The sequence below is a fragment of the Bemisia tabaci genome, chromosome 9 (genome assembly GCF_918797505.1).
Source record: "Bemisia tabaci chromosome 9, PGI_BMITA_v3".
Taxonomy (NCBI): domain Eukaryota; kingdom Metazoa; phylum Arthropoda; class Insecta; order Hemiptera; family Aleyrodidae; genus Bemisia; species Bemisia tabaci.
The window spans coordinates 12,187,124-12,200,553 of record NC_092801.1 but is presented as its reverse complement, the minus strand read 5'-3'; the positions used below and the strand labels follow the sequence as shown (position 1 = coordinate 12,200,553).

Sequence of the window (13,430 nt, the reverse complement as noted above, 5' to 3'; positions counted from 1 at the left end):
AAATTCGATGTAAGAGATTGATTCTAGGTTTTTAAAAAATTACGAGGAACCTCCGGAATTCCCCTAAATTCCCCTTAAGTTTCAGAGCGTCCTCCGGACCCATTCACCGAGGGAGGGGGGTGGGGGGCTGAAATCAATCTCACACATTCGAGCTGGGTAAAAATTAAAAAAATCCTACACTGAGTCTGGTTCGTCTAGAGCAGTTTAAGTGCACGGGGAAAATAAGTCAAGTGAAAATAAAGAAATGCAAGAATAATAATATGCCAAAGTATAATTCTAAAAATACATGATATCACAGAGACTGATTCACAAGTACATTGTGAGTCGTGCATCCTGCATCAATGTCGAGGAGGTTTCTGCAAGTAATTTATTTTCATTAAATTAAAATAATTAGACAGAAATATCGAGTGGATAAGAAAATCGTAGAAAGTTGCAACATACTCGATGGATTTTTTCAAAATTTCTAATTTTTAATCCCGATTCATTTATGACTTTGCTGCATACCTACTGCTCTCCAACGAGGGGACTCACTCCGTAATTCAGGGGTATGTTCAGCCCAATTGCTCCTCCGAAACTCGAGAGCCACGATACCAGAGGATTTACACTGAAAAGAATAAGAACAATGGCTGTAATCGGTTGTTTCCACACAGATCAATTTAAGATTTTAGAAAACTTTCGACGCTTCATTTTTCTGCCAGATTTTTATTTTTTGTACTGGTCCTCGGAACAAAATAGAGTAGGAGCGGAGATTATAAAACATCGTAAAAGAGATACGTGGTTTCGCACTGAGGCCATCGAAATGCAAAGGACCACAAGACAAGGTGCGAATTTAAGCATTATGTGATGTGTTTTCTCGTTGAACTTTCCCGTGGAACACGATTTGTGCAACGAAAATTATTGAAAGAAGTGCCGACCTTAGATATCAATGTTTTTCCATGCATGAATGCGAACGTCCCGCTCATGGCAAAAAAAAGAAAAAAGAAGAAGAAAAAAAAAACCATTATCTATCTGAGTGAAATTGCAAACTGAACGTCACCGAGAAAGTCTCTGCGGTATGAGATTATGACAACCTCAATATCGGCGCTTTGGCTCAGCTTTTGCTCGTTGTTCACACTTTGAACGAAACACGGTGGGGAAGCAACGGAGTACTGCTTGATTGAGAAGTCTGTTAAAACTGTTGTATAGATACACGATTTGCATTTGATTCGCATTATTTGTGACCAATGCTGAATATATGTAAAAACGTCAATATCGCGGCTAGAAGTTGATTTCAGTGATATTCGTCGCGCGAATCGTGTTCCACCTGAAATTTTGTTGCAGAATCACTTAACATGCACTGAAAAATTTTTTTCTTGAGATATTATTTAGCCTTAAATAAGCGTCGTTTCTTGTCGACAAAATATGGTTTTTTGATTTTTTGAGTTAAAGAAACGTTGTCTCGTTATGTTTGTTTTTAAACTTAAACTTAACGATACCAATATGACAATAATTTTTTTTCAGTGTTTTGTTGCCAGTTGCGGCAGACACACAAATACAATACTTAAGCAGGACTCGGAAACACTCAAGCAAGATCATTAGGTTGCGAAATGCGAGTCCGCGGACTTAAAGCTCCTTCAATTCATCGGATATGCAATTTGATCTCCGGAGAGTTAAAATAGTTGCTCGAGAGAAAACACGCACTTTCATTCACGGCGCAAGATTGTGGCATCGTAAATAGGGTCGTTGGGTTCCGAGTCCTCGGACTCTACCCATGTACCTCGAACCATGTACTAGAGTTCAAAATGCTTAGATTCTTATCTTGTGTGGTGTTCCATTGGACAGTAAACGAGAGGGAACAAAGTGATATTTTAAGATAATTGATTTAAACTTAGTTTACAGCTTGTTTGAAAAAAATGTACGTTGTCCTACCAAAACTTTCAGGTCTGCGAAAGAATATTTGTACAAATTAAGCCAGAATTTTCTTGCCTGCACCAGGCGTTGCCTTCGTCAATCTCATTTATTAATTATTTTATCAATCGACATGAATCGATCGAAAAATAAACACGTGAATCGATTGATGTGAACCAATCGACGCCGATTTCATCGCCCAAATAATTGAAAACCCGGTATCGATTCAATCGACATGAATCGATAGAAAAATAAAAATGTGAACTGATCGACGTGATTCGATCCGGGCCGGATTTACCTACTTTCCGCCCATGGGTCGCTAGTATTTTGCCGCCCCCTTCTCATTCGTTTTGGTACATCAATGAAAACCATCAAATGAACGTGCCAGCGGGGGAGGGGTGCATAAGACGCGTTTACTAAAGTTGAACACATTTTTTGGGAAAGCCCTCTCAACACTTCTGTCAAAAGTCCACGGAACTTCGCGCGAAAGTTAAGTACCTATCTCTGTGTGGACAAGGCCTTCCATTCATAAGAGATGAGCGAAAAAATTATGAAAGAACAAACATAAATGTGGATCTTAACTTCCGCCACCGCGCCTCGCAGACCGCACTGTGTTTGACGCAATGCGTGAAGTATTCACGCAGTCTTGTAGGCGCTATGCGTCTCACGCTCCTCACGCTGATCGCACTGTGTCTGCCGCAATGCGTGAGGTATTCATGCATTCTTGTAGGCGCTATCCGTTTCACGCTGTCCGCAATGACCGCACTGTGTTTGATGCGATGCGTGAAGTATTCGTGCAGTCTTGTAGGCGCTAATATGTGTTACATGCCGATCGCCGCGCCGAGGGCTTCTCCTTTTCATCTCAAGTCCTCGTCACCATTTCTCCGTAAGTCGCGCCGTTCCAGGCCAAATTGCGTGTTTGGTTTCTCTCTTAACTCGACTAATTAAAGGTGCTGTCTCTTGTATCACTGAAAGACGACAAAAGTAGAAAGTACTATACTCTCAGAAAATTAGAGATTTTGTCGCCTTTTCTCGTTTGTAATTTGTTTTTCTAAATCCGAATTTTTTTATATCTACATTTAAAAAAATTGCAAAATTTGCCTATAGATTTGTCGCCATGGGCCGCGGCCCGAGTAGAATCAAATAAGTTTTGCTCTACCATGTCTGTCGACTTTTTAGCCCTTCAAAATGGAAAAATCTGACCTTTTTTTTTTTAAATTTGTTCAAAATTTTACGCTTAATCAGATCCCAACATCGTTTTAGGCAGTTTTTGCCATTTAATATCAGAATTTTGGCCCTAAACAGCTGAAATGTCCTGTACCGTAGCCTGTCTGTGACTCAAGTGCGCAACTTTAACGCTACATAACCATCATCTTGCATCTAAATACTTCCACTTCTGCTGTAAATTCACACTCAACTTGTACCTAACTTATTATTTTCAGTTATATTCATCCAAATAAGTGAAAATATTGACCGTCTTTGCGTCAAGCAGCCTTGTCTGCGGAATTCGCGTCCTGTACCGTAGCCCCCTTTTTTCAGCATCATTTCGTCCGTTAGAGTGCAGCACTTATGAACTTTGTTTACTTTTTTTGCGTTATCGTGACTATCACACGCTGATGTCGAGCAGAGGAAAAAAAACCGCAGTGAAACAGTAAATTTTGACCGTTTTTTATGAGTTTCTAGGTTTAACGACCATCTAGGATGTCCTTACCGTATACCTACCTTTTTAATGCATAAATCACTTCAAACTCTCGAATTTTGGTATTTTTTGATACGCTCTGATATCTTAACCTCAAATCCAGAATTTCAACCACATGCGTGAATATGCCCGAGCACCATTGCCAATAATCACACGATTTGTCCGCACCGTAGCCGTCCGTACCGTAGCCCGTAGCCGTCCGGTATCGTAGCCCGTAGCTGACGCGCGATGCGGCCGGGTCTACGGTAAGTACGGACAAAATGCGAAAGTCATCCAAAAATCGGTGCGCTGTTTGATAGATCATCCCACTTTACTTTATTTTATCTATCACCAAAATTTGGAATTTAAAAAAAAAAGGAGACGTATTTTTTTTTAGTACGACGCGACTTAGAAGAAGGAGGCTTTTTTTTCGATGATTGCATAAGGATCGCCATCTTTTTATTTTTTTCATTTTGTCTTTTAGAACTTTGAGTCCTCTTTTTCGTCTGAAGTTCATAGCAATTTATTCGTTTAATATTTATTCGTTAATATCTAACTTATTTTTTTCTTATCGTCCTTTAAATATTTATTTAAGGTGATTTGTGACCACATTTTCGATAAATTTACCTTTTTGTTTTCTTTCTTATTTTGTAAAAGTGCACCTAAAACGTTCTAACGTTGTCAAGCTTGTTTTAAGAACTCAGCTTCTAAGATTTGTCCCTAATTATTTAATGCGTTTACTTTAAAATAAAAGCAGTTCATTATTTTTGAAAAACTGATTTACTTACTCTTTTTACCTTTATTGCCTGTAATTATTTATAAAAGTGGCACTTATAAGCTATGCTATAACTTAGCAGTTTATTCCCCAATGAATTTCAGTTCTTTATAATTCGGCCCTTGCATACAGTAATATTTACGAATGCCTCTTCGTCCTTACCGTAGCCCGTTTGTGTACCGTAACGTTATTGTCCTGTACCGTAGACCAGTAAAAAATTGTACAATTTGTAGCTTTAAAAAGAGCAAATCTGTAGAAATTCTTTAAAAAAAGTTGTCTACCACATCTTCTAAGTTAGTTCTAAAGAAATTAATTAAAATTAAGCGTTTAATTACATTTCCTGGCTTTTTTAGGAGAAAAATGATGGCGCAAAATTCTAGAAATCGGACTTTAGAGCAATTTGGGGGCTAAATTTTGAAAGTAAAAACTTTGAAGGATATTTTGTTTTATTCTTCTACAAGAATATAGCTCTATGAGTGCAAAAAAAACTTAAAACGGTATTATTATCGCACGTATTGATAGGAAAACAAGCCTGTTTAGTTGGTCTACGGTACGGACAAAAAATTTAACTTCCAGTGATAAAAGAGGCCAAAAAAAAAATTTCTGTTGAAAACGAAGATTGACCACTATTAAAATCGACTTTCCAAGAGTATGAGGACTTCAGAAAACATGCTGAAGTTTTAAAATAACTAAAGTCACTTTTTTAAAAAACGATGGCTCCAAGAGCAAAACTTATTTGATTCTACTCGCCCATGTGGCCACCCTAGGGTGCGTCAAAAAAAATGAAAGTCTGAAATGTTCCGCTCCCCAGGCGGCAATCGATGACGTTTGGTAAAAAAACATGTTTGCCAGAATTTGGGCCAATTTCAACCATTTTAAATGGTGCCAAAGGTCAATTTTGTGATGAAATTATGATATTTTGGTTTAGACCTTGATTTCGCACAAAAAACTCGATTTTACGCTGAAATCGTGCGTTTACGAGAAAAATGCCAAAGAACTCGACTTGTAGAGGATGAAATTTTACACTAGGAAGACGTCTTGTAACCGATAAAAATCAAATTGAACTAGAAAAACTCAACTCGGTATTTATTTTTTTGGTCCTCAGAATTTCCGAGGTCTTAGAAAGTAGAGGTGTAAAAGACTCATTTTTCACGAAAATAAGTCGAAAGAGGGTGTAAATGAACTGTAGGTAAGTGTTGAGGATGCAAATGTCATCAGAACTTCCTCAGTTTCAAAAAAAGTTCCAACTATTTTGCACAATCCTCCAAAAAGTGCACGGCTCGAGAAGCAGGGTCGTGCTATGATAGTAAGGGGAAAGAGCGATTTGACCGGGAAAAATTGCGTAACAAACTTTCCCAATGTAATCGTCATCAGTAGGTCCCCCTGAACAACTTCCTAAAAGTTAAAAATGGCCCGACCCCGGAATACCCCTCAAAAAAGTTAAAATTGAAAATGGCGGCCGTAATAAGAGGGTCCGGGAAATCGGTATTTTAAAATGCTCATTCTGTCTCATCATGTGAGGTATCATTTCCTATGTAATTTTGGTCGCAGATTTCATAAATTAATTCCACAAGGCCCTCCGGCCAAAGGGGGCGCTCTAAATCAAAGGTGGCGGCCAAATGTGAAAGGCAGGAGGTTGCATTTTTTTTTTAAATATTCACCGAAGGAACAAGGAAAGTGAATTGTCTTTATTTTCATGTATTTATGGCCAAGAAACTTAAATTTGATGTTATAAATGTATTTAAGAAAGAAAAATAAAGGAAACATACGACTACCGAGAGAAACGTAAGCTTAGAAGGGGCCTTGCGGAATTCATTTCTGAAATCTGCGACCAAAATTACATAGGAAATGATACCTCACATGATGAGACAGAATGAGCATTTTAAAATACCGATTTCCCGGACCCTCTTATTACGGCCGCCATTTTCAATTTTAACTTTTTTGAGGGGTATTCCGGGGTCGGGCCATTTTTAACTTTTAGGAAGTTGTTCAGGGGGACCTACTGATGACGATTACATTGGGAAAGTTTGTTACGCAATTTTTCCCGGTCAAACCGCTCTTTCCCCTTACTATCATAGCACGACCCTGCTTCTCGAGCTGTGCACTTTTTGGAGGATTGTGCAAAATAGTTGGAACTTTTTTTGAAACTGAGGAAGTTCTGATGACATTTGCATCCTCAACACTTACCTACAGTTCATTTACACCCTCTTTCGACTTATTTTCGTGAAAAATGAGTCTTTTACACCTCTACTTTCTAAGACCTCGGAAATTCTGAGGACCAAAAAAATAAATACCGAGTTGAGTTTTTCTAGTTCAATTTGATTTTTATCGGTTACAAGACGTCTTCCTAGTGTAAAATTTCATCCTCTACAAGTCGAGTTCTTTGGCATTTTTCTCGTAAACGCACGATTTCAGCGTAAAATCGAGTTTTTTGTGCGAAATCGAGGTCTAAACCAAAATATCATAATGTCATTACAAAATTGACCTTTGGCACCATTTAAAATGGTTGAGATTGGCCCAAATTTTGGCAAACATGTTTTTTTACCAAACGTCATCGATTGCCGCCTGGGGAGCGGAACATTTCAGATTTTCATTTTTTTTGACGCACCCTAGGCCACCCCCTTAATCCGGCCCTGGATTCGATCGACACCAATTTGATCGAAACAATTCGATCGATTCACGGATTTGTCAATCGACTCGCGGATTTGTCGATCGACTCACGGATTTGTCGATCGATTCACGGATTTTGTCAAACGAATCACGGGTTTCTTGATCGAATCAGTGTCGATCGAATCACGGGTTTTTCGATCGAATCGGTGTCGATAGATTCACGTCGATCGGTTAACGTGTTCATTTTTTGATCGATTCATGTCGATCGAATTCATACCCTCCAAAACAAGTACTTGTTCTTAATGATCCTCTGTAAATAGTATACTGCGTTTACCTTGATTCCTTCTGGATTAGATTTAGATATTCAGCGGTTTTACACGGATGCAGCATGTAGAAAGGCCTACCGAGAACAGGATGCTCCTGCAAAGAAATAATTCGAGGTGATAAAATGGTGAAGCTGGAACCAAGCTGATTTTGAATACCTACATCACAAAATACTCTGCTTGCAACGATAGTCGTTTATTTATATAATCGTGATCAGTGGCGTGGCGTACTTTGCGATATATCGATTGTACTGCCATTTAAACCTATGGTAAAGAATCGATTATTAAGGCGCTCGCTGCGAACACCCCGTGTATCGATCCTTTTCCATAGGCTTAAATGGCGTAACAATCGATATATCACATTTCACACCACGCCTCTGATCGTGATGAGCATTGGAATTAATTTAAGGCTCGATTATTACCGCAATTCAACTTGTATTATTATCAAGCTAAAAACAAATTATTATGACACATGTTGTGGAGTGGATATAATTGCAGTATACGGTAGCCCAGTCTCATTCTAGAAAAAAATGAAGGAGTAAAATAAAAAAAAAAAGTTTTCACCAACCTGTTGAGTGATACTTTGCCAGCGATTTTCAATTAGCTGAGATTTCATTTCAGAATGTAGCCAAGATAATATTTCTTCATACCGTAAAATGGACCCATCTGAAAGATTGAAATTAGTTTTCAACTTCAAATTAGCAAAGTGGACATCCTCGAAAGTTGCCATACCTCGACCATTTTAACAAAAAACAATCTATCTTCACCAAAGTAGGCTGCTTTACGTAGAATCAATAATTTAATAAACCAATAAACAAGGCACGAATTGAAGCATTTTAATTCATGTCCCTTATTGAAATTTTACTTAAAACACGATTTTGAAAATTTCTGAAATTAACTCCGAACTGTGATATTTTACGTTTTTAATGCGTAAATTCGTCGCAGTAAATCACGCCTTCAATCCTGCTGGTGGCAATACAGGCATCACCCGTGATTGAATGGTAATATCGTTGCGTGATAAGATTTTAAGGAGTGTAATTAGAACAGAAGCTCAAATGAGGGGCTTGGAGGACAAGGCGCATAAGTGCAGTTTTTGGTATTTCGAGAAATACGTGCTTAAAGTTTCAAAATTACACGGAGCCTTAAGATGGAAAGGAAGTTTAAACTCACTTTTTGATGCTTTCAGATCGGATTTTAGTTGTGAATTTTACTCAGAATATGATTTCAAACTAGTTTCATAGTTAAGTTCATGTATATCTCAATTTTTTCAAAAACTGCACTCATGCGCCTTGTCCTCTGAGCTACTCAAATAGATCGTTTTCGATAGTGGTTCGATGTATCGTTTGGTTCAAAACAACAGAACATAACCTCAAACAAAACTTTCAGGATTTCAGTCGGAAAAGCTGAAAATGAGAAAATTCCTAACTATTTCACCTTGCGATGCCATTAAGTACTCGTAAGAATCAAAAATCTATCAGAAAAACCCTGTTTCCTCAGATTACTCGATTGACTTTTGAGGCTATGTCAAGGCTATGTTTAAATGTTGAACCAATCGATATCGATACAATCTCACCTATTTGATGTATCGAAAACGATCTATTACTTTACTTCCGAAAGGTTGTTCTCTTAAAATATTACCGTTTTTCCAACAGTTAAAATATAGCACTGGCACACCGTAGCTTTCACTGAACATCACGTGGTATTCCCAAGTAACCGTCTCGGGAAAATTTGACGTATCTTCGGAGCTTGGATCCTGTGGGACGAAAAAATGCGGCGATATAATTAAACATGTTAGCCTCTTGGCTATTTCAAAGGAAAAACAAGGAAAACGGAGGGAAAATAAACGCAACTTCCCGCCCCATTCCAAGAAATTCCTTTTAGGTCCTTGGAAAAATTATTTTCAGAGGAAAAAAACCAAAAATAGTGCTTTACAAAATGCTGGTCCCGACGTAACACAGAGTGCTTATTTAGGAGGAGTATATTGTCATGCCTGTCTCCTCCCAGGAGGAACCCAATCAAGCATCTTTTTTGGCAGCATTTCTTCCGTCATCCTCTTGACATGACCGTACCAGACAAGCTATTTGGTCATGACGTCGAACACGATGTCATTTTCGACTTCCATGATATGACGTATTCTCTCATTACGGACCCGATCTCTCCTAGAAATTCCTGCCGACCTCTTCCAGAAATCCACCTCCGTTGCTCTTAGTATATCCTGTGTCCGTTTCTTCAGCTGCCAAACTTCGCCTTGAGTTCAACTTGGGTTCCTCCTGGGAGGAGACGAAGGGGACGCCCAGTGAGAGGGTGGCGATAGGGGGTATTAAATGAAATGAGGTAGTGTCAACTCCCTGATGACCTGTGGGAAGACCGAGTTTTGTGGCGATTAAGGCGTCGCACAGCGCCAAAGAGCGCTATGAAAGCGACTCTTGCATGTATTGTCATGCCTGTGCCGCTCTCTGATTGGTTCATTGCATTTGTTTTAGGTTTCCCATAGGGCTCTTTTGGACTAACGTGAACAAACTCGATGGAGAGGAATTTGTGTGATCGGGTGAGAAATTGAGGGTGCCGTGTAAGACCTTGAACAACTATTCTGACTCCGGGGGGATTTAATTGCATACCCAACAAAATGAAGGAACTCTGAGTGGATCCAGTGTGCTTATAAGCGTCTCGTGCAGCTAATGACGCGCCGTTCCTTTTACACAGAGCAACTATTTTAACTTCGCGGGGATCAAATTGCATACCCACCGAAATGAAGGAACTGCAAGTGAATCCGGTGATTCACCTCTAGTCATTTTTATCGAATGGATCTGGAAACAGACATCATTTTCATCGACGTATCGCACATACTGTCTCTTGTTAATTTTGTGTGAACAATCATTTTGATACAACCGAGAATAGGGGGAAAAACGATTCCTTTGCCAAATTTTCCACCGAATCATGTGTTAATGATATAAAAAGTCGCAAAATTCCTATTTCAATTGCGACAGTTCAAGACCTCTCCTGTTGTTTCAGTTTTTCAGAGAACAGCATTTAAACTACATCGTTCGACATTGTTGCGGACCAAGGTGCATGGTACACATAAAATGAAAAAATCGATACGAATTCCAAAAAATTAAGTTTGTTGGTTTTTCTTCAAAACGAAAAAAAAGGACGACCTATCTGTGATGTCGCAAATCAAAGTTCGTGTTCGTTATAGCTATACTTTTACCTTCGATTAAGGGTTATGTTGGTGCAACGAAAAGCCGTGTGGCTCAGGGAGAAGGTTTAGGAAGGTACCTAATAATAGGTAAACGAACTTAAGACTTTAAGTAAGCTCACCTCAAAATCTGTAATTTCTGGTTCATTTCCGGGTTCGCACTCTTCAGGATTTGAATTACTGGTTTCAACATTTAAAATGCGGCTGATGCGTTTTTTCAAATAAAAATCACACTGAAAAAATAAAAAAAGGAAAAATTAAGGGTAAAATAAAACACATTAAAGAGGAAAAGTACCGACTAACATTTGATAACGAAAAGGAATGCATACTAAAACACTTTCATGGTGGGGTAGCTTTTACTCAATTCGCTCTTAATATCTGGAATGTTCACCAGGGCCGGATTAAGGGGGTGGCCACATGGGCCGCGGCCCATGGCGGCAAATTTTGCAATTTCTTTAAATGTAGGTGTAAAAAAAAAAAAAAATCGGATTCAGAAAAAAAAAAAATATCAATGAGAAAAGGGGACAAAATCTCTCTTTCCTGAGAGTATAGTAATTTCTAATTTTGTCGTTTTTCGGTAATACAAGAGACATCATCTTTAATTAGTCGAGTTAAGAGAGGAACTTAACATGCCATTTGGCCTGGAGCTCAGCGCAGAGAGGAATATTGACGAGGACTTGAGATGATAAGGACAAGCCCTCGGCACGGCGGTCGACATGTAACACATATTAGCGCCTATAAGACTGCAGGAATACTTCACGCATTGCGTCAAACACAGTGCGGCCAGCCCGCCAGCAGCGGTCGACGTGAAACGCATAGCGCCTACAAGACTGCATGAATACTTCACGCATTGCGTCAAACACAGTGCGGCCAGCAGCGGTTGGCGTGAAACGCATAGCGCCTACAAGACTGCATGAATACTTCACGCATTGCGCAAAACACAGTGCGATCAGCCGGGCTCGCAGCGGTGGAAGTTAAAATAATTAAACCACATCTATGTTTGTTATTTCATAATTTTTTGGTTCATTTCTTATAAATGGAGGACCAAGGATGAGTAAATGAAGGAGTATTGCATTACCACTAAAATCGTCTGTCTTTCTATTTTTAAAATAAACTGACCGAATATGATCCGAAAATTGAAAAATTCCTCTGTTCCATCGACAATGTTTGAGTGCGGAGATAACAAATGTCCAAAATTTTGAATTTTCTCGTAACGTAAAAGAAGTTGCAAAATATTCAGCATTCTTGCATAATTTCTGGATCCTTGTTGCAAAATGCAGTTCAGTTACACTAGAATACATTTTGCAAAAAGGAACTGCACCATTACTGGCTCATTCATGAAAGCGCCTATCTGCATAAGGAGACCTTGCAAATACGTTGTTTCTAAAATAAGCCAGGTGGAGTCGTTCCGAATCGCTAAATGTGGTATGAGAGAACACGTACGGTAGAAAGAGAATTTGCTTGAATTATTGTCCAGCCATCTTTGATCCTGTCAGATACGGACAAAAAACGTTCGCATTGCTCTTTGAAAGTTGGCAGGTCCATTGACACATTGATTCCACGCGCTACGAATGCAGCGAACACGGCTGACTCTCCTACAAAAATAGAAATAAAATAAGTTAGAAATCCATAAAAAGGCAAGTGTTCAAGTTGAGAAAAAAATGGAACATCGAATAACAACAAAACTGAAATGAAAGGGGAAAACTTTTCTAGGCGAGTGTTGAGTATACTCTAGACTAGAGTACCTGTATAGCGAGAGTATGGACAGATGTGAAACTCCGAAAATCCATCAGGCCTTCACCGATGCCTCCGTGAATGAAGTCAGGGCCCAGAAATGCAGCCAACCTATGAATTTCGAATGTCCAGAGCGATTTTTAAATACAATTGTTACGAACCGCCGTTTGTAGAGCATGTATTTGGCTTACTTTTAGCATAAATTTACTTATTTTTGCAAAATAACGCTTATTTATGTACATTCTTGGCCATCTTGGTTAGAATTGAACTCTGTAGGCTGGCAGTGAAATTTTGTGTGTTAGAAGTTGCTCAGAAGGGTGGCTGCACTTTTGGGCCCTAAGCCCTCCATCAAGCGATCTGTCCATACTCTCGCTATAAAGGTACTCTACTCTAGACGGTCGGTCAGCGCAGCGTGGAAAAGTAGGCGTTTTTAAAAAAGCGCGCGTTGAACTACTCGCGAGAATGGCGGGGAAACGCGCGCCGAGGGAGAGGGGGGTGAGGGGGGTTTATCTCTCTCGTCTGCATCACGTGGTAGGGAGAAGGACGATGATGCGAAATCTGAATAGTGGTAACTTCGGCCGAACTATGGCCTTCAAATTCGTCATATTTCGTCTCCGAGAAAGCTTATCATCGTCGAGAGAACGCTATCGTGGCTCGGAGGGGAGGAGGAGAGAGATTAAAACCCGCGCACTGCGATACGTTTCCAAGTGGATCAAGGTTTCCCTCGAAATGATTTTAGGGATAGGGACAGTCAACTCTCGATTCGTGGGACTCTGGAAAATCACGTTGAAATGGAATAAAATGGGCCTGTGTTTCGATGAGGAGACATTGGAGGGAATGAACGCAGCGCCGTCCGTACGGAGAAGAGCGGGATGAGAATAAAAAATTGTACCTCCGTATTTTAACTAAAACGAAGTTCCTGATATCCGGAGGGGGATACGCGACGCCGAAGATTCGTGGTTTCGTCGCTGGAACGAAAACACGGACGCGATTTTCGAGAAAATAAGACGCGCACTTTGCGGAATTCCGAGTATCCCGCGCCGGAAAGTTGCGAATGAATGAATGGGATGGTCGGGAAGATGATGGGAGTGATTATTTTGGCGGCGAATTAACGAAAATTAGCCGGGATCCGGCGAAAATGGATCAACAAGATTAGCCGAAAGCATATTGAAATAACATTCTATGATATTGACTTCTTTCACATGCCAGAAACCAGAAACCGTCGAT

At 39.7% G+C, this 13,430-nt stretch overlaps 1 protein-coding gene across 1 annotated transcript; it reads right to left on the bottom strand.

Moving 5' to 3' along the window:
• Positions 1–253: 253 nt before the first annotated feature.
• Positions 254–13,403, bottom strand: Atg10 (Autophagy-related 10). Its single transcript, XM_072304701.1, has 7 exons — positions 13,096–13,403; positions 11,913–12,064; positions 10,592–10,702; positions 8,912–9,026; positions 7,842–7,939; positions 7,285–7,370; positions 254–604 (listed from the first exon to the last, which is right to left on the bottom strand). The coding sequence occupies exons 2-7, from the start codon at positions 12,012–12,014 to the stop codon at positions 505–507; spliced, it is 612 nt and encodes a 203-aa protein (XP_072160802.1). The 5' UTR covers positions 12,015–12,064; positions 13,096–13,403; the 3' UTR covers positions 254–504.
• Between the last annotated feature and the right edge of the window lie 27 nt (positions 13,404–13,430).